The sequence below is a fragment of the Peromyscus californicus genome, unplaced genomic scaffold (assembly GCF_007827085.1).
Source record: "Peromyscus californicus insignis strain IS unplaced genomic scaffold, ASM782708v3 Scaffold_4__1_contigs__length_199733344, whole genome shotgun sequence".
In the NCBI taxonomy this organism is placed as follows: domain Eukaryota; kingdom Metazoa; phylum Chordata; class Mammalia; order Rodentia; family Cricetidae; genus Peromyscus; species Peromyscus californicus.
The window spans coordinates 5,211,511-5,233,104 of record NW_026294562.1 but is presented as its reverse complement, the minus strand read 5'-3'; the positions used below and the strand labels follow the sequence as shown (position 1 = coordinate 5,233,104).

General features: G+C 48.9%; 1 protein-coding gene across 1 annotated transcript in view; it reads left to right on the top strand.

The window, feature by feature from the left end:
- Window positions 1-271: 271 nt before the first annotated feature.
- The window catches only part of Casp7 (caspase 7), a 45,033-nt gene continuing 23,710 nt past the window's right edge, over window positions 272-21,594 (top strand). Inside the window, exons 1-2 of the mRNA XM_052762504.1 lie at window positions 272-1,018; window positions 7,648-7,757. Of these exons, the coding sequence (XP_052618464.1) occupies window positions 7,648-7,757 (110 nt within the window). The 5' untranslated portion in view covers window positions 272-1,018. The remainder of the gene's footprint in view (window positions 1,019-7,647; window positions 7,758-21,594) is intronic.

The following is a 21,594-nucleotide window of genomic DNA, read 5'->3' as shown; positions in this document are numbered from 1 at the left end:
GTGTGTGTGTGTGTGTGTAGGGATGTGTGCATGTATGTACGAGCGTACGCGCCTTAGAGGCAACATGGACAGGAACCTGTGGGAACGCGCTGTCTGCTTCCTCATACATAGTGCCTGGCACAGGGGAGCACACATGAATGATTTTGATGCAATATACATGCAAGCCGGGGTTGGGAGGTGGAGACTTGCTTAAGACAAGTTAGTGCCCTAGCGGCCCCCTCCTCAACAACGTCTGGGAAGACACCATACCTAGGCGACACTTGGTGCATAGTATCCGGAAGAGATGCTGACTGCATTAGAGAAAACAGGAGCCCCATCGCTGAGGTCACGTCAGATATTTAGGTCAATTGGCACTTTTGCCATTTGCGCTCTCTCAGGGACGGCGGAGCAGTGGGATCCTTGACTTTAACCGGTTTACAAATGGCTTAGCACGCTCTCAGGTGAGCGCTGGGAACTTCGCATCAGTAGACAGTGAGGGGCAGGGGTGGCTCCAATTAGCAGGGCCCCTCTCCTAGGGTGATGGTCGCCGCCAACTTTGCAGAGCTGGACCATGCACACACAGCTTTTCAGAGCACGTGACAGATTTGCAGATTGTAGCCGGGGGTCACTTTTCTGGCGGGCAGCTTCGTAGAGCCCGGGGCCTGCCAGTTCTGTAGGGAGCGCACTACCGGGCGCTCCGTGCTGTGGCAGGGGTCGCCCAAAGCTCACAGAGGGCGGGATGATGCACGTGGCGCCTCCGGGCGGTTTGCAGCTCGTGCCGCCAAAAATCAGGCGGTGACCCGGGGCAGCCGGCACGGGCGGAAAGGGCTTTCCCCACGGCGCGCTCCGCAGGGCGCGCTCTCCCGCGCGCAGCCAGCTTTCCTGCGGTTTACGCGCAGCCCCGCCCGGCCCGCGTCTGCCCCGCCCGCTCCTCCCCCTCGGGCTCCGGGACTTTTGCTTTCACTTTCCCTAAAGCTGTCCTAGACCCTCGCGGAGGATCGGACGCCACCGTCGGCTCCCGCCGGCCACCGTGGGAACGGTAACTTGGGCCCCCGCCGCGGCTTTCCCGCCCCTCTTCCGCGTGCTTCCTCCTCCCGCGCGTCCCCGCCCCGGGTCCCCCTCCCTCCCTCCCGCAGGCTCGCACAACATGGCAGGCTGAGGCTGGGGCTCCCTACGCCCCTCCATCGCTGGCATTGCTCGGCTTGGGCCTCCCTTGGCCTCCTAGCCCATCCGGTGCCATTCCGGATGTAACGGGAAGGAAGAACGGGTGCAAGGCAGTAGATATTGTTGTTTTGGCCTCGTCCGGCCGGGCCGCTTAGGCGCCTGGTCTGTTCAATGGGAACCTTGGGCGGACCTGGCTGACTTGTGCCCTGGGAAGGAGGGAGTTAGGGTGCGCAGGTCTTTGACCAGAGCAAAGTGTGCGTGAACTACGCTTCCTTGTTGGGGGACCCTTGCATCAGGGCTCTGGCAGGTGACGACGCTGGACGGTGTGGGCTCCAGGCGACACCGACTTTCATTCCTTGAGCTTGCCTGTTGATGGGAAAGTAAGTTTACTTGTAGGTGCAGGTGGCGATGCTGAAATAGTTCCCGGGTCCTTCTCTGGAACCGGGCTCTCTGGTGAGGCCCCGATTTTCTGTTTACAGGCTGTGTCTTCAGAGTTTGGCCAGCCTGACCTTACACCCCCCTCCATACTGCTAAGGCCTAACTTTATAAGCTGCCACCGTGCGGCCTTCTGCAGGATGTGGGCAAAGTCCGGTTACTTAGCCGTGTGAACCTTAGGTGACACTGGTGTGGAGGGTGGCAGCCTCAGGACTTTGAGCACTTAGGGAAGAATATATATGAGCAAGAGGCGAGTATGTATGATGTCACTGCGCTCGGGAAGCAGGCACAACTGGTCTGTTTCCTCACGAAAATGAAGTTCAGGCAGTATCCTGACCCACCTCGGTACGATTTGCTTCGACATGTCTAGTCTGCTTTCTGTTGCTGTGATAAACACCACGGCCAAAAGCAACTTAGAAAGAAAAAGGTTTATTTCATCCGACTATTCCGGGTCACAGTCCATCACTGAGGGAAATCTGGGCAGGCACCTGGAGGCAGGAAAACTACTTATCACTCAGCCAGCTTTCTTACACAGTCCAGACCCAGCTGCCCACGAATGGTGCCACCCCCAGCGGATGGTGCCACCCCCAGCGGGCTGGGCCTTCCAGTCAAGACAGATTCCCCACAGAGATGGCCTCAGGCCAGTCTGATCTGGGCAACTCCTCACCGGAGGCTTCCTCTTCCTGGGTAACTCTAGGTGATGTCACATTGACAATAAAAAACTAGCCAGCTCGCCTATCAGTGCCGGTCTAGGAAAGCTCTCGGGGAGATGGCCGCCCAGAGGCCAGAGTGCTTGCAAGTAGGAGCAGCCACATTGTAAGACAGGAACTTGGAGTAGCCGGGGAGTGGCTGGACATATTGTTTTCTAAGCAACCTCTTGTGAACTAACACAGGGTCCCCATAAGCTTCCATGAGCAGCACCCCGGTGGCTTCCTGCTGGATCCCATCTCTTAAGTCTCACCATCTCTTGGCATCATGTAGGGGACTAGTCTTCCACCACAGGACCGCTGAGGGACCAACTACACCCAAACTGTAACAGCGGGCATCACACATTGTAAGTCATTTAAAGAGACATTTCATGTCTCTTGACAGTGGGCAAGCAATGTCACTGTAATGACCCCTCTTTGCAGCTCCTGAAAAAGGGGGCAGATACAAGAAAAGTATTGCTGGGGAGACCCCTCGGGCAGCACAGTAGAACCAAGGTGAGATGGCTTTCAGGAAGGGCTTGAGGAAAAAGCCAGGAGTCAAAATCAAGAGTTGGCCTCACCATGGGAATAAGGAAGCCACTGAGTGTGCTTAGCTGTGCAGATTGAAGAGTCCCAAGTCCACGGTTGCTGATGTAGGTTGTTAGCAGGAAGGCTGAAGACATAGATTTTTGGCTCATGGTTTTGGGCATGTCAGTGTCTGGTCTGCTTGCCCTGTTGCTGTGGGCCTGTGGCCAGGCAGAGCATCCAGCTGATGAGAGTGTATGGTGGGGCAAAGTGGATCACTCCCGGCAGCCCAGGAGATGCTTTAGGCCTTATCTTAGTCAGGGTTCTATTGCTGTGAAGAGACCATGCTGCGGCAACTCTTACAAAGGAAAGCATTTAATTGGGGCCTGGTGTATAGTTCAGAGGTTTAGTCCATTGTCATCATGGCAGGAAGCATGGTGGGACTCAGGCAGACATGGTGCTGGAGAGGCAGCTGAGGGTTCTACATATGGACTGCAGGCAGCAGGAAGAGAGTGAGACACTGGGCCTGGCTTGAACACTCAAAACCCATCCCCCAACCCCCCCATCTCCCACCTCCTCCCCCACCCCCCTCCCCCCACCTCCTCCCCCCACCCCCTATGACACACTTCCTTCAACAAGGCCACAGCTGCTCCAGCCAGACCACACCTCCTAATTGTGCCACTCCCTAGGAACCTATGGGGGCCATTTTTATGCAAACCACCACAGGCCTCCAGCAGAAGGTGTGGGCATTGTGAAGAGGATGTGGTGGAAGGAAGTCTGGCTGAATACAGTTAGTGCTGACCATTTGTACATGGGTGTGAGGCCGTCCGATGGGGCGGAGTCTGTACCTCAGGTCAACTGACTCCCTCCCTAGCAGTCAGTAGCTCCTCAGCTAGGAGTGGGTCCCTTCTTAGGTCTTCAGGCCTGTGTTTATGAGCTTTCTGTTGTTCGTGTAACAAATAACCTGCAGTGATCAGCTTAGACGTAGTTTGCTCTGGCTCACCACCTTGGAGGCTCCAGCCCATGATTAACTGGGCCTGTTGCTGTGGGACCTGTGCTGACGTGGTACATCCTGGTACATATTGGTCAGTTTTTCCTCGGTGATCAGTACCTCAGAGGACACCTTAAAGAGAGCTTCCCTTTAGAGCAGTGGTTCTCAACCTTCCTAATGCTGCCACCCTTGAATACAGTTCCTCATGTTGTGGTGACCCCAACCACAAAATTATTTCATTCTACTTCATAACTGTAATGTTGCTACTCTTAGGAATCATAATATAAATATCTGATATGCAGGATATCTGATATACAACCCTAAAGGGGTCATGACCCCCAAGTTGAGAACCACTGCTTTAGAGTGGTTTTGGCTCCTGGCTCAGAAGTCTCAGTCCACATGAGGCAGAGCACCACAGCAATGGGACTCTTGATTCAGTAAAGCTGCTTTCCTTGTGGCAGCCGGAAAGCAGAGAGAAGGTAGCAGGGAGGGTCCAGGCACACACTACCCTTCAGGGAAACAATCCCAATGATCCATTTCCTCCAGCAAGGCCCCACCTCAGGGAGCTTCCGTCTCCCCACCAGCTGGAGACCAAGCCTGCATTCAGCACAGGGGTCTGTTGGAGGGGGCACTTCATTTTGAAGTCATAACGGTGGGTATTCACGTCATGGCTTGGAAGTAAAAAGGAAGAGGAAGTGGGTCTCACTATTTCTTCTGAGGATCCATGAGTGACTGGAAGGCTTCCCACGAGGCCTCACTTTGGGTTCTAGTGCCTCCCCCTAGCAGCAGGATGCTCGGGACCTTTAAGGGAAAGGACACACCAGATCCAAACCAACCACATCTTTTGTGCAGTTTTAAAATTGAGTTAGTTTTTGCTGTTCAGTTGTGTGACTTCCTTCTGATTTTGGGCATTAGCCACGTAACAAATAATACATTGTCTTCATCCCTCCATTGCTGTTAAAATGTCTTATTTAGCTCTGTCCTTCTAGGGCAGGTGATGGGAACATGAAACTGCCCTCTTAGGCTCTCTGCTGTGTACACTTTTGAGAATTTGATGGAATCCCTGTAGACACCTACGCTTCCAGGCTGTGTTCTGGTCTGTGGGGAGTGGCCAAAGTTGTCGGTTCTAGGGCAGGAGGAGAGCTGGAACCTCCTGTACTCACAAGGACATCCTCCCTCTCTCTCACCCTCTCCTCTTCCTTACTCCTTCCTCTCTTTTATGGATCTTAGGTTTACTTTTAAGATTAAAATTGGCAGAAGAGTCAAGGCTTAAGACCACGTTGAAGGTAGTGTCTTTTTCTGGTGGGTTTTTACAGAACTTTGACTTGTTAATTTTGAAGATACTCAAACATGTGCCTTGCTGATGATGGTGCATTTGAAGTGAAGAGAAGTCTGTGTGAAGATGACCGGAAACTGCTGAGTGTCTTCTGAGTGTCCTGCCTCTGCTTTTCTCCTATGATGGCATAATCTCTTAAGAAACATTTGGGGTCCTGATCTGACAGGTTGTGTCCTGACCAGAAACCCGTTCGTCACTGTAGAGGGGAGCCTCGTGATGTGCAAAGAGAGATGGTGCACGTCTGATTTCTTCTGGCCATTGTGGGTGTGTCCAAGGTTCCTTCTCCACTGCCCGGAAGCCAAGCCAAGCCTCTCCCCTCCCCTCCCCCCTCCCCTCCCCTCCCCTCCCCCTCCCCTCCCCTCCCCTCCCCCTCCCCTCCCCTCCCCTCCCCTCCCCCTCCCCTCCCCTCCCCCTCCCCTCCCCTCCCCTTCTGTCCTCTGTCTGTTTCCTCCTGTCTCCCTGTCATTTGCTGGAAAGTAACTCCATGGTGACACTTCAGAGCTAAAGTCCACAAAGCTGTTTCTTGGCCTCCATGGAACCCTCTCTAGGCTGGATCTCCATCTCCGGATGTCACTTGTTGTCACATCCTGGAACACAAGATACTCTGTAAAACAGATATGACCACCTTCTTTATGTAAAAACACCTTCTTTTCCTACCAGGTGGACATACCCTAGCCCTGACAGGTGTGCACACACTTCCCCTGAAGGCTGAGGCTTTCTGGTGAACATGCTCAGGTCTGAGACCAGATAAAATCTGAAGTTTTACTGGTTTCCTTTGCTTGCTGAAAGTGAATCCCTTATCTTTTCTTGCAGAATGAAACAGGGTTTGATTTGTGAACAGTGATTCCAATATGGACGCTCCCTGGACCAGCTGTATCTTGTTTAGCTAATTCTCTTCCCATGGGGGTGTTCATTTCTTCCAGCCTTCCACTCAATTAATATTTATTTAATAAGCACCTTCTGTGTGCCAGATGCCTCTACCACAATGAGTTTATATTGTCCTGCGGGAGCCAAGCAATTAGCAGACACAAATAAATGATGAGAACAAGAGCCAAGTAGGCAGTGAGCATGGGATAAACAGCCAGGTAGTAAACATGTGTCTGCTCACAGAGAGAGAGCAAGCAGAGATGGTACATAAATGAACAGACTTTACTCCTGTCAACGAGTGGGTCAGTCTACTGACGCCTGCCCTAGGTTGTGAAGGGCCTTAAAATCCAAGGAGATGAATTTAAAAATGAATTTTTAAATAGTGAGGCTCACTTGAAGATGTGTGGGGTGTGTGTGTGTGTGTGTGTGTGTGTGTGTGTGTGTGTGTGTGTGTGCATGTGTGAATATAGGCCAAATATCACCTTCAGGTGTCATTTCTCAGGAGTCTGCCAACTTTTTTTTTTTTTCTCTTTTGGAGACAGGGTCTTCTCTCATTGGCCTGGAACTCAGGGTTCAGCTAGGCCACATGTCTGCATCCCTGGGGCTGGGGTTGCAAGTGCATGCCACCATGCTGGGATCAAACTCAGGTCCTCATCCTTGCATCTTACTGCACTATCCCCTTCGGCCTCTTGAAGATTCTTTTTTTTTTAATTTATTTTTATTTTATGTGCATTAGTGTTTTGCTTACATGTATGTCTGTTTGTCAGAAGCCCTGGAACTGGAGTTACAGACAGATGGGTGCTGGGAATTGAACCCGGGTTCTCTGGAAGAACAGCCAGTGCTCTCAACCGATGAGCCGTCTCTCCAGTCCTCTTGAAGATCCTTAAGCAGGAAAATCATTCAATGGAAATCCACTTGGGTAGATCATGTAAAGCCACCCGTAGTGAAGAGAGCTCTGTGCCTCAGAGTTAGTGCTGTCTTTGAAGTGTGCTGAGTGACCGGCCAGGAATTTAGGGGGACTTCTTGATTGGTGTGAACCATGACAGACTTTGCACAGTTTATCGTATGCACCAAACGTTTAGCAAAAGCCACGGGTGCTGGAGTAGAAGCTGCGAGGTCAGGGTCTTCCGTTACTTGGTCCCTGGAAGGAGGCCTGCCATACACTTGGCACTGGTGTGTTTTATTACACTCTTACATTGATGGTGCAGGAACTCTGGAGCTTAAGTGTGCAAGACTGCTCACCCCTAGGTTTAATTCATTAAGAACTGTATCACCTAGAGAGTGCCATTTAAAAATACCCAAAAGCAGAGGGCTACAGGTGCTCAAGTGTGAAGACCTAAATTTGTTTCCTAAAACCCACATACAAAGCCAGGAGCTGTGGCACACAGTTGTTATCCCAGCACTTGGGGGGCAGAGGCTGGTGGATCTTTGGGGCTCACTCACCAGCCCGACTACCCTAATTGGGGAGATCCAGGCCAGTGAGGGAACCTATCTCAGAAAACAAGGGGACGGTGCCTAGGGAATGACACCCAAGGTTGACTTGTGGCCTCCACATGCACAGGCACACACACGCATGCTCACTTGCACACACCTGAGCACACACGCATCACAAGGCAGTGGTGCCATTTTACATCCCTGTTTCTCTGGTTTCATTTTCCTCCCAGATGGCAGATGATCAGAACTGTGTTGCGGAGCTGGAAGAAGTGGATTCTTCAAGTGAAGATGGAGTTGATGCGAAGCCAGACCGCTCCTCCATTATCTCATCGATTCTCTGGTACGTTTTCTTCTTGGCCGCGCTCATCACCCTCCACCTTGTGGGCCTAATTCACACCTGCTGTCTCCACCCACCTGTGGGCAGGGGACATTCATGAAAGGAGGTTTGTGTTTATGTGTGTGTGTTGAGTGGGGGAGGCCTGCATAGACTCTAGGTAACAGTAGGGACCCTCTTGCTTAGGCAGGTCCAATAAGGGCAGCACCTTTGGGGGCTTCCTGCTCACCAGCTGTGTTTGAGGGGTAATTCCCAGGAATGAAAGGCTGCTCTCATCAGGGGAGTCTTGCAGAGCAAGGTGAGGGCTGCTGACGATAGTTGGTAAGGAGCATGGCTGAAGGGCAGAATTCAGGTTCTAGGAATAACAGGTACCAAAATCACTTGCTCCTTGGGTGAAACTGGTGCCACCCCTGCTCAGGGCCTGCCTTCCTGAGCTCACTTCGTGGTCTACATCTGACATGTGTGAGTAATCACATCTTCATTTATTATTGATATTATCGCTTTTAATCCATATATGTTTCAGGGAGATGGTTCCATCATTAATGCCATTTGGCAGTTAGGGAAACTGAGGCACGAAGGGGTTTCATCACTTATTTTATGATGGGTCAATAACATGGTAGTGTTGAGACAGTACCGGCAACACTCACCTAACGGGTTTGTGGTGTATTTTCTACTTAGAAGGAGGGGTGGGCCAGCAAGACGGCCTGGAGGGTAGAGGCGGTTGCTGCCAGGCCTGATGACTGACCAGTTTGTCCCCTGAACCCACATGGTGGAAAGAACCGATTTTCCCCAAGCTGTCCTCTGACCTCCACATGTACACAATTCTAGTTTTAAAAACATTTAAAAGGAGGGGTACAGGGGAGCAGAGGCACCTTGCACCCTCTTTAGATCAGGGACGTGTGAGGGTCAGCAGTAATCCCCACTTCACCTTCTCATCAGCTGTGGTCCGAAAACGCTGGAAGGACTCCAGCAGTGAGCGGCTCACTGGTTTGAGTTGCACAGCGGTGGTTGTGTGTGGTGTGATGGGGCCTCGCGTCACCCCGCTTTCCCATCCCCGCCATGTTGTCTCTGTTCAGGATGTGGACACTGCTCACCTGTTAGTCACATCTTGGTTGTCACTTGGGGTGTGACAGTGCTGTGTTTGGATCACCCCTGTTTTATTTGGTAATACCTCCAAAGGCCCAGTTCTTGATGCTGGAGATTCCAGCATGCCCAAAGGAGGGTGCACACTGAGATCTTTCTAAGGGAGAGCTCTCAGCCAGTAAGGAAACAAAAACCTGTACTCAAGTTGCTGAACTCTGCTATAAGAGAGGATCTTGCGGGGGGGGGGGGGGGGGGGGGGGGCTGGGGAGATGCCCCCATGCAAGCCTGAGGACCAGAATTCAAATTCCCAGAACTCATGTGAATACTGCTTATAGCGTGGGTGGTGGCCTGCCCATACTTCCAGCCTTGTGCGGCAGAGACGGGAATCCACAGATTGAGCTGACCGGTGAGACTAGCCACATTGTGAGCTCTGGGTTTGGTTGAGAAATCCTGCCTCATTGAAGGTGGAGAGCCACTGAGTGTAATTCCTGACTTCAACCTAGGGCCTCAGTATACACAAACACACACCAGCTTGCATCTGCTACCACACCCATGTACCCACACATGTAAACATGCACACACATACATGCACAAAATGGAAAAGGGAAAAAAGAACGAATCGTCTTTCGAGAAATTGTAGAGAAAGGAGACTTGCTAGGACGCTGTCCACTGTGCATGGTGACTTCATTGTGGTGGAAAAGGCACAGGGCAATAGGATTTGGTATTGCCGTTGGTTTGGGCACCCATCAGTGGTGAGAAGGGACCACCGTGCTTCCCAAGCCTCTCCCACTAGACACAGGCAGCAAAGGGCACGCTGGCTGAGGTTGGACTCCAGTTGGTGCTCAGGAAGGGAAGAGCTGACTCATGGGCTTCCTGTCCCCACACCGCAACCCTCCAGAGGCAGCTTCCGGTCATACCATGCCAGGTAGGATGCAGAAAAGTAGAACCCCACCACAGCAGGCTTGAATTTCAGTGGTTGTCATCTGAGAATAATCCACTGGCATGAGAGAGAATACAGCTGCAGCTCCTGGGAACTTTCCAGAGCCAGAATCGACCCAGGTTAACCCATTTGCAGAGAAAGCCTCTTAGAGCAGTGGCCTTCAAGTGTTTAATGTCACATTGTAACACCACATGCTCCCTTGGACAGTTTAAGGTGACATGAATCCTTTCTTAAGACACTTGCGAAGGATGTACTGTTTCACTTTTGAGTGTTGGAATGAAAGACAAACAGGAACTGTTTATCGGTCAGTAGGGTCTTTGGAGTGTTGTACTTGGAAGATATGAAAGGAAATAGTGTGGTAACCAGTGACACTTAAGCATCTTGTATTTAAGCGCCTCCAATGGAGTCTAGACAGGAAGTGGCTTTTTAGCTGTCCTTATTCATTCAAGAGTATAAACAACACTTTGGCGGCAGAATTTTTATCTTATTTTTTTCCTCTTAAAGTTACCCTTTTTTATCCTCTCTTCCCTTCCATATTATTCTCTCAGATTTACTTACTTGAAAGTCTTCCAGTCCTCACCCCAGCATACAGCTGTGCACACTATCCATGCATTCATGTGCACATTGTGTGCATTTGAAGACATCTTCTGTTCTCACCCCAGCATACAGCTGTACACACTATCCATGCGTTCATGTGTACATTGTGTGCATTTGAAGACATCTTCTGTCCTCATCCCAGCAAGCAGCTGTGCACACTATCCATGCATTCATGTGCACATTGTGTGCATTTGAAGACATCTTCTGTCCTCACCCCAGCATGCAGCTGTGCACACTATCTATGCATTTATGTGCACATTGTGTGCATTTGAAGACATCTGTCCTCACCCCAGCATGCAGCTGTGCACACTATCATGCATTTATGTGTACATTGTGTGCATTTGAAGACATCTGTCCTCACCCCAGCATGCAGCTGTGCACACTATCATGCATTTATGTGTACATTGTGTGCATTTGAAGACATCTGTCCTCACCCCAGCATGCAGCTGTGCACACTATCATGCATTTATGTGTACATTGTGTGCATTTGAAGACATCTTCTGTCCTCACCCCAGCATGCAGCTGTGCACACTATCTATGCATTTATGTGTACATTGTGTGCATTTGAAGACATCTTCTGTCCTCACCCCAGCATGCAGCTGTGCACACTATCTATGCATTTATGTGCACATTGTGTGCATTTGAAGACATCTTCTGTCCTCACCCCAGCATGCAGCTGTGCACACTATCTATGCATTTATGTGTACATTGTGTGCATTTGAAGACATCTTCTGTCCTCACCCCAGCATGCAGCTGTGCACACTATCTATGCATTTATGTGTACATTGTGTGCATTTGAAGGCGTCTTCAAATTTTCTTGAGTATTGAAAGGAATTCACCCTCAGCTAAGTTCCTGTTTCCAATTCAGTTTCTCTAAATAAATAGTCATTAGCATTATTACCTTGTTACTCATCAAAATAAGTGGAAATTGCAAATTATCCTGAATTTGCAGGCTTTAAAAATGTTCTTAATAAATGAAGAAACATCCTCAGTGCTGGGATGAGAAAGTCAGTACCTCTTGCTTATTTTCCATTTTTAGATATGTAAGACTCATGAATAAATTTATGGGATGGAAGAACATTGGGATAGTAATGTCACTTAATTCTTGAATTCCTTTGAGCTTTGTACCAAAAATGACAACTCAGTTAGGTGCTCCCTCATGTTCAAAGTAAAGAATTGGAAATTACCTGACTTGTTCAACCTTTGGGGACCCTCCTCCCCCAGTTTCTAGGAAGGCTATTAGAAGTCTGTTGCAGAACCTCCCCCCCCCCCCCCCCCCCCCCCCCCCGCCAGTTGTTTCCAAGACTTCCTTGCCTTTTACTTACAGGCCAATCTGTGTAGCTCAAAGTGTTAGGAAAAGAGGCATTAGTAAACATTCGAAACTACTCTTTGTAATATATGTATGCATATTACTGCATTAGGACCTCCAAGTTGCTAACATCACTTCTTCAGGTGCACAGGCCCTGTGTAAAATAGTTTGCAAAGCCAGCTTGTCAAGCAGTTACCCACATCACAGTGGCTTTCTCTCAGTAGAGTTCTGAAACCATTTTCATTTAGTAAATGTCTTATTAGGCATATGTCTTAGTTAGTGTTTCTATTGCTGTGAAGAGACACCATGATCATGACCATGGGGTGGCTGACAGTTCAGAGGTTTAGTCCATTATCATGGCGGGTGGCGTGCAGGCAGACATGGTGCTGAAGAAAGAGCTGAGAGTTCCGCATCTTGATCTGCAGGCAACAGGAAGTGAACTGTCTCACTGGGTGTGGCTTGAACATATATGAGACCTCAAAGCCCACCCCCACAGTGACATACTTCCTCCAACAAGGCCACACCCCCTTGTGTGGCATTCCCTTTGGGGGCCATTTTATTTGAAATCACCACAGCATACTATGACAAGCTTCATGAATTCGAAGTTATAATTGGATAGATGTGGGAAGTCGGGAGGGAAGGAAAGAGCATGGAGCCCAGCTCTGTGTCAGTGCTTGCCCCACCCTCCTGAGACTACCATGAGGAAATGGCTGGGAATAGTAAGGCTGAATGATGCAATGTTGTTAAGACACCGTCCCATTCCCGTAGCACAAATCCTAACTGGTCTTAATACTAAAAACCCGAGTCAGATATCAGGGTAAATGCTGAAAGATCAGAGAAGCAGAGCAGCCAGCCACTAGAAAGACCTATTACCTCTAGGAATCCTCAGACTGAGAGGGCCAAGCTCCTGTCTCCACCCCACATTATCACTTCCTCTCTCTGACCAGCCACATCACTTCCCATTTTCTCCTCCCAAGTGTTGGAATTAAAGGCATGTGCTTTCCAAGTACTGGGATCAAAGGCATGAGATCCCAAGTGCTGGGATTAAAGGTGTGTGCCACCACTGCCAGGCCTCTAGTGGCTAGCTCCACACTCTGATCTCCAGGCAAGCTTTATTTGTTAAAGCACAAACAAAATATCACCACACATTCCATTCTGAAACATAAATGAATGGATTTCTTCAGGGTGTTTTTCAGTGTATAATTGGGCTTGGTACAACCTACATGTAAGTCTTCTCATATTTAACAAGAAACCCCACTCGACCCCTTGTTAGGTGACTTGGGCCTTCTGCAGCATCCAAGAATGGTTCTGTCAGATACACAGTGGAGATGGGAGGATGGGGAAGGGGGGAAGGATGTGGCATCATGTAGACAAGGTTTGGGGGACCCACACAAATGGAAGTTGAGGGTCTGATCATGTATTTGCTTAAAGCAAATGGCCTTTGGGAAGATTGAGAATTCTGCTTGAAGACCTAGACCTTGGCATAAGCCCTGGTGTTTTGCAAAATTAGATGTAGTCTGTGGTACGCCCCTCTACCTTTGGCAAGTGAGCGAGCTTAGGTAACCTGGTTCTGGTGCCTGTCCCTCGTCAGTACATGGCTGATGTCAACATCAGAGTTTGTGTTATCGAAGTGAACGCTTTGGTGTCCTTGCATGGTATCTAAATTGCGTGCTGTTTTTCTTAAATGCTGATTTTGTTACATGGAGTATAAGACTGTTGAATTATTAAACAGTTCTTAGCTACAATGAATGATGATCTAATGTCATATTCTCCTAGTTTGAGGAACATTTGTTTATTTTCTCAGCCTTCTTTAGGCATCTGGCTCTTTAAATCAATGCTTCTTAAAGTCTCTCCATTCATGACCCAAGAAATTTTTATGTGCCTCCGTCCGTCCGTCCGTCCGTCCGTGTGTGTGTGTGTGTGTGTGTGTGTGTGTGTGTGTGTACATATATATTCATGTAGGTATATAAAAATCAAATGCTTACTAATAATAAATCATCAAAAAATTTCATACAAGGCTGGAGACAGCTCAGTTACTGCAATGCGTACCACACAGGCATGCTGACCTGAGTTCTGTCGTGAGGACCCGTGTAAATTACCACCTCCCAGGAGGAAGTCCATGTTAATTAGGGTTTTCCGGGTATGTTGTCACGCACTTCCAGTCCCAGGTCTAGAGAGGTGTAGACAGGCAGATTCCTGGGGCTCACTGGCCAGCCACACTAGCCTACTAGTGAGTTACAGAATAGTGGGAGGCCCTGTCTCAGAAACCAGGGTGGATGGATCCTGAGAAACATGGCTTCTGTGCACACACACACACACACACACACACACACACACACACACACACACACATACACACACACCCCCCACATTCACCTGGACACATATGCACATACCCGCACTCATGCATTAAAAGAAATTTTTGATAAGCACTGACATGCATGTGACCTTATCAAAGCTGGGAATAAATTTGTGCATTCATGAGATACATGTTCTTGATTATTTTTACATTAAGAAGCATCAGTTGAGCCAGGTGTGGTGGCTCACACCTTTAATCCCAGTACTCTGGAGGCAGAAGGGCAGATCCCTGAAGAGGCCAGCCAGGTCTACATGGTTCTAGCACAGCCGGGGCTACACGGAGAAACCCTGTCTCTAAATAAACCAAACAACAACAACAAAGAAATCTCAGCTGAATATTTGATATTCAGTACCTTTTGGTCTTCAGAGTTTGACCCAGCTGGTATGTTGATTTAAAAATTCTCAAGGCTGCAAATGCCACGCTTTGTAAGTGTAGTACAAAATGGCCAAAGTACATGGAGGGCAGTTGTAGAAATGATTGTAAATTCTGTCCTGATCCCAAACTAAAAAGTCTTTTGTGAAACTCCAAACGGTAAGTCACATAGCAGTTATGAACGTTCCAACACAAACTAGCCTAAAATACATGAATTTGATTCTTTTCTGAAAAAATGAGAGTAAGAAACTTTTTACTTTGTATTGTTTGGTTTTATTGGGTTTGTTGTTTGTTTGTGACAGGGTCTTTCAATGTAGCCTTGGCTGTCCTGGAACTTGCTGGGTAGATCATAATGGCCTTGAACTCAGAGAGATCTACCTGCTTCTGCCTCTAGGAGTGCTGGGATTAAAGTCATGCCCCGCCACACCTGCCTGAGAGTAAGCAAAAATGTGACGTGTGTTTTCTTCAGTTAAACCATTGTGTTTCCATTCGTTATATTGCCGTCCATAACGCTCGGTGGTCTTGAACCGGAGCTGACGTGTCTTGGCAGTATTCATTGGCTTTTGTCTGCGTACACAGTGCAAAGACACACTCTCGAGACACAGATGGGTGGACACTGCCCAAAGCTCCTGGGAGTCATTATGCTTTTGACTTTTCATCATTTTCTGGTCTGCATGTTAGAAACTTTCTACTATGGACAAAATTTTCCTGGCCCTCATACTCAATTACACAACCCCATAAAGGGGATTGTGACTCCAAGAACTGGGTGTTAAATAAAACACTAGCTGCCTACCAGGAAGAAATCCTTCTAAATAAAATGCAGTTAGGATTTGTAGCATGTCCTTAATGTTCAGACTTTTTTCTTTTTTTTTTCTGAACCTAAGATGAAAAGTTTTTTTTTCATCTATTAAAGTTTCCCTGGCTTTAAAAGTACCCACTTCAGCTCCCATAATTCATTATCTTACTCTACTTACGTGCTAAATGTTGATAGAGTGACAGGGATCAGGGAAGTCCCTTGCAAAATGTGCCATAGTTTGGTTTTTGATTTTTGAGATGGTCTTGCCATGTAGCCCAGGCTGGCCCCTAAATTTCATTCCTCCTGCCTCAACCTCCCAGATCCTGGGATCACAGGTGTTAGCTCTGGGTTCCATAGTTTATCAAAGGCTGAGTGAGGATTTGAGGCTACTGTTTGCCTCTCAAACCAGCTCTCACCCTGGATCACTGTTCTGCCTTATCTCTTAGGTTCTGTGTGTGCCTTGGGGCTGCAGTGGGAAGCAAGGTCATCCTAGGGCTGCCTCTAAAGAGGCAGGAGAGGGTAGATAGAGCTAAACAGATAACTGAGGTCATTTTAAATCAGTCCTAAAGAACATGGAAGACATTACAGGGCTTTCCCAATAGGGCGATTTGATCAGCCACGGCTCGAGCCCCAGGCTGTACATGATTGCAGAGGAGGTGTGCTTCAAGGAAGGCGGCCAGCTGGACTGCGACCATTGTGTGCAGTCAGGTGTGTGCAGCACACCAGGCACATGTGGTTAAGAATATCTATGAGGTGGCCCAGCACGGAATTGTAAACGTACTGAAAACACTGAGTTTTGTTTTTGTTGGAGACGTTTTTTGTAACTCCATTGGACTGCATGGTTCTGAGCATGAACTTTGTAGGTAATAAGGTTGTGTTAAAATGTCAGAAGGCTGGACATGCCTGGTAGATGGAGGGGAAGTGGGGCAGGTGGGGCAGGGGAGCCCAAATCAGAGTGCCTGTTAGGTGAGACTCGACAGCTTTTGTGACCAAGTAGAAGTAAAGGCACAAGACAAGAAACAGTGTGAGGACAGTGGCAGCTGGACCCCAGAGAGAGAGGGAGGGAGGGAGGGAGGGAGGAAGGGAGGGAGGGAGGGAGGAGGAGGAGGAGGGGGAGGGGAAGGATCAGTGATTGATAATGGTAGGTGAAAGGTACAGAAAGGTTGTAGACTGATGATAGATACATAGTGGTGCCTTAGTGACTTTTCTATTGCTTTGAAGAGAAACTATGACCAGGGCAACTTACAGAAGAAAGAGTTTATTGGGACATACAGTTCCAAAGTGTAGTAGAGTCCATGACCATCATGCCTGGGAACATGACAGCAGGCAGGCATGGTGCTGGAGCAGTGGCTGAGAGCTCACATGTTCAAATAACAACCACGAAGCAAAAAGAGACCTAACTGGGAATGGCATGGACTTTTGAACCTCACCACCCGCCCCCAGTGACACACCTCCAACAAGACCACACTTCCTAATTGTTCCCAAACAGTTCTACCAACTGGGGACCAAGTATTCAAACATATGAGACTATGGGGGCCGTTCTCATTCAAGCCAGGACGGATGGATGATAGATGGATGGATGATAGATGGATGATAGAGTGATTTGAAGCAGAGTGTCTAGTATTCACTGGTCTCCTTATGCCTTTCACTTTAACCTGAGTCTTTTCTGCTAAAATGTAACTGTGGAGACCTCTGTGTGCCTGGATGAGGAGGCTGCCTCTACCCTGCATACTCTGGAGGTACAAGGATTCCTTCCTACCTTCTCTGTCAGCAGTATCAGGGAACTTGGTGGCCAGTCATCACTGGAAGTGCAGGTGCTCTGGGAGTGTGGTTGGCCCCTCGGGATATCTCTGGCCACACAAGGCAAGGGCCTTCTCTCCCCATGCATCCCTTATCTCAGGTGCTCATCATCAGCTAGATCATCCCTCATCTCAGGTGCTCATCATCAGGTAGGGCAGTAGCAGGAGGCAGTATCACCCCACAACTGTCCCTGATTAAGAACCAAATTACCCACTCACCTTCTCTGGAAGGTTGGAAAGATTCGCAGGGTCAGAGCTGAGGGGAGAAACCTCCTTTCCCCTAAATGCCTGGATGGGACTTTGGCCCCAGGGTTAAGGCCTTCACATCCTTTTGGATTTTTGCATTGTGGCCACTAGATGGCAGAACCGCATTGTTTTATATTCGATTTCTGTGTCACTGGTTCTGAATAATCTGAACTGTCCTTTACTTCAAGTTTATCTATTAGAATGTTTTTCTATGTTTCTGATTATTGAAAAGCATTTATTGAAACATAGAAAAACACAAAAAGAAAAATACAGAATATGGCTTTAAGTCTTGTTAAGTGTGGCTTTTAAGCTCCCAAGAAGAAGTCAGTATGACCATAGTGCCCTGAGGGTCGTGAAGGGAGCCCTCTCTGGATGCAGCAGTGACTCTTGAGGGGCTAGAGCCGGTCAGCTGCTGTCTGTGTGAACCATGTAGTCTCTGTCCTGGCCATGAGTTAAGTTTTTCTGAAATGCTTGGGCATAGCCACAGAAGGTAAAATCTAATTGCTGAGCTGTAGGCTAGGAGCTGTGAGAGGCTGGGGAAGGCCAGAGGAACTGGAATTTTAGTTTTCAAGCAATCGCCAGGGGGCGCTGGAGGGCAGGCAAGATGGAAAAGGTCAGGCCATGCAGTGCAGGTTCTGCCCGGAAAAGTGGGTGGAAGCCACCAGATAGGCTTGGGATGGTGTCAGTGGCCTGAGTACTGAAAGCTCATTGGAGGCCCAGACCTTAGAGCAGCCTGCCCACCCCTGGAAAACATTGTATTCCAACACGTCACCTGCAGAGCTTGCACGAGGTCCACACGAGGCAGAATTCAAGAAGACACAGCAAAGTTGCCACCAGACTGCACACAGTGTCAATCCCCCGGCTTCTCCGGGCCTTCACAGGTCCCTGCTGAGGGTCCCGGTGCCCATCCAGCTCCCCGTGGAAGAGGAGCAAAGGCTGCCTCAGAATCTGATAACCACCCCCCTTTCTGCTGGCTCCAGTCATATGGCTTTTCCAGCCTCCGTCCGTCTCCTGGGGAGTGTTTAATAAATGCCACTTGGTTATAATTCCCTTCCCAGCCTGTAGTTTGGGTTTCTCCACTAGTGTGTTATATATAAACAGCTCCCTGTTTCAAAATGTGTTGCTTGTGTAATTTTAAGAAAGATCAGGTGGCTGCCTTTCACTCAGGGGAGAAGGAGGGATGTTCAGAGGGAATGATGCTTGGGAATTAATAGACAAGAAAGAAGACACCAAATCACACCCCACCCCACCCCTGTTTCAAAGAATGCTAAATCAAGCTGGAAAGTGTTCCCGCGAAGGCAGGGCACCCGTTGATCCAGAGAGGCCAGGACTGAGATAGGAACATTAAATTGTATCCACAGCGTTTAGTTTTCAGTATACAAACCTTTCCATGCTGGGTGCCTGCTTCCCAGGTTTGTTTAAAGTCATAAGGATTTGATGCTGAATTGGCCTCATGTAAATGCCCACGGAGGTTGGGTAGGGTCTCCTGTGTCCAGATCCTGGCCTGGTCTCCACTCACCACCTGAGGGACCGGAAACCATGCTGTCACTTTAGCCTGTTTCTTCCTTTGAATGACTTTTCCTTAAGTCTTTTGATGACTTTGATTGTCAGCGGTCTGTCTTCCCGTCCTTTTTTAGTCAGGAGGAAGGAAGGAAGGAGACATGTGGAGGCTAACGTTTGGAGAAAAGAAAAGGGATGTGTCTTCCCTTTTCGCTCTTGGAAACTCACATTGCTACCTTGTGTCTGTATTTTGCAAAGTGAGAGAAAGTTGTAAAGAGCTGATTGTCTTGTTCACAGCTGAGGATGGCAGGTGGCCACAGGGACAGTGTGGCCACCACCCCTCACCAGCTCCCCTGTCAGTGTTTGCAGCCCTCTGCCAAGCCCTGGAGGAGCTGTGCCTTTGGGTCCTTCCCTGTCTGCATTTTCCCAGTTGCATTTGGACAGTTGAGACTGGGATACATGATGGCTTCTGGACCATTCCTTTATGCAAGATCCCTGGCAGCCTGCCTCCCCTGAAAATGAAGGGACTTTGTAAACCCTTAGAAGTGTCTGTTAATTCTTATCCTCCCCTGACTACCTTTGGAAGGAAGTGCCAACCTCATGAGCCTGGACTGCGGGTTCCCCCAGAGCTCACTGCCTATTTTTGCACATTTACAAACGTATTCAGTTTTACAGATTGTGTTGTTCACAGCCTGTTGTAGACTGGCACTGGGGTGGACAGGCTGTGGTGTGTGTGTGAACATGCTTGGGCAGGCATACGTGCTTAGTCTTTTCACAGAGCTGTGCCATGCTATATTCTGTTGACACTCAGCCCTTTGCTCAGCCATCATGCATCGCTCATCATTCTTGAAGATGGTCTGCTGGCTGCATGTTTGTGGAAGTCCCCCTTTCTTCCCCTTTGGATCCAGTACTTCTCACTCTGTCCATAGGGAGCTGTCGCTGGGATGGGATGGGATGGGATGGGGGCCTCAGTGTGGAGGCTGGTCATTTCTGCCTGTCAGCAGGGAAGCCAGAGGCCAGTGTGACCTTCCCAGCCCCAGCTTGAATGTCCTATGGAAAACTCCAGCGGGCGGGCCACTGCTGATTCAGTCCCAGGCCTTCAGGGCTTTGGCCTGTGGCAGCCTCCTGTCGCCAGCTGAGCTCCAAGCATGTTGAGTTTTTACTACTACCGAGAAGAAGGCAACTCACTCCCAGTGGTCTCAGGGGGAAGTGTGGTGTTGCTGCAGAGGGGACTGCTTCCTGACGGGGATACCAGGTACCTCTCTGCTCCCCCCTTTCAGCACCCTGGCCTGCCTCTACTGTGGTGTGGAAAAGACTGTGGGGATGCCCTCTGTTGGAATGTTCAAACCATGAATGAATCATCCCCAAAATATTTAGACAAAGTGGCTACAAAAGCCAGAGCCCTGGTTCCAAATACAACAGCAGCAGGGAGCTGAGTGCCTGGTGCTGTTTACTGTGTGCCCAGGAATGTCTGCAGGACTGGGCTACTGGGAATCCTATTCAGGGAGGCACTTTAGAAAATAAATAGGCATGGGTTTGTGTGCTTATATTCCCTTCCAAATGTAGAAAGGCATAATTCACATTTTGAGCAGCTCAGGGGATCTGTAAGAGGATAAAACCTGTATTTATCCTCTCCAGTGGTGGGGAAAATTATACTGGCACCCAGAGTGGATTGTCAAAGTCCGTTGTGCTCTGAGCTTTCCAGTTCCTAGTCAAGTCGGCAGAATACTCTTTGGATCCCATAATGTTGTCTGGTAACAGTTGCTGGAGCTTCTTCACGCTGTCCCTTTTATAGAAATAACCTGCAGGGTTTTTATTGTCTTCTTCTTCTTTTTTTTTTTTTTTAAGTCATGAAGATGACTGAGTTGTCCTCACACTGAAATCTGAGGCTTCGAGAAATGGCTTTCTGCTTGAGAAGCCAGGCTAATCCTGTCCCTTCCTGGTAATCAGTACTGGTGTTATCTGTTCCTGGAAGGGCACTGCGGCTATCCGGGCTAAGAAGAAAGTAGTGCTTGGCTATGTCAGTGGGGAAGTCAGCACCAAGACGAAGGCTGGTTAGGCAGTTGCGTCCGTCTGTCCGTCCGTCCTTTTGTGTGTGTGTGTGTGTGTGTGTGTGTGTGTGTGTGTGTGTGTGTGTGTGTGTCTCCAGTGTGATTTGTCCTTCCAAACACATCCTTTAGCACACTTGGTCAGTCATTTCACCAGGATGTTCTCTGTTGTGGTCTCCAATGTCTGGCCCTAAGTACAGTGATTTAGTGGCCAGATTTATTTTTTTTTAATCTGCAGCCAATTGTGGAACACTCAAGCTTTTAAGAGGATTTAGAACTTTTAATTCACTAGTCTGTTTTATCCTGGATTTTGCTCTTAAGTATGACAGCCTTCAAACACGAATTCTGTGTTCCTGGGGAAGGTCTTCTGCATGTAAAAGGGGCAAAGAGAAAGGTTAGCTTTATCAGCAGAGAACTAACACAGGGAGAGGAAGAGGTGGAGAGGGTGTGTGTGTGTGTGTGTGTGTGTGTGTGTGTGTGTGTGTGTGTGTGTAGAGGTTGAGAGGGTGTGTGTGAAAGAGAGAGGAAGAGGTGGAGAAGGTGTGTGTGAGAGAGAGGAAGAGGTGGAGAGGGTGTGTGTGGGGGGGGAAGAGGTGGAGAGGGGGTGTGTGTGAGAGAGAGGTCAAGAGTGTGTGTGTGTGTGTGTGTGTGTGTGAGAGAGAGAGAGAGAGAGAGAGAGAGAGAGAGAGAGATGGAGAGGGTGTGTGTGTGTGATGGGCATAGACCTAGAGAAGTGGGTGAAGTGCCTCTGCTCAGCCTGAGGGCCTGAATTCGAATCCCCAGCATCTGTGTAA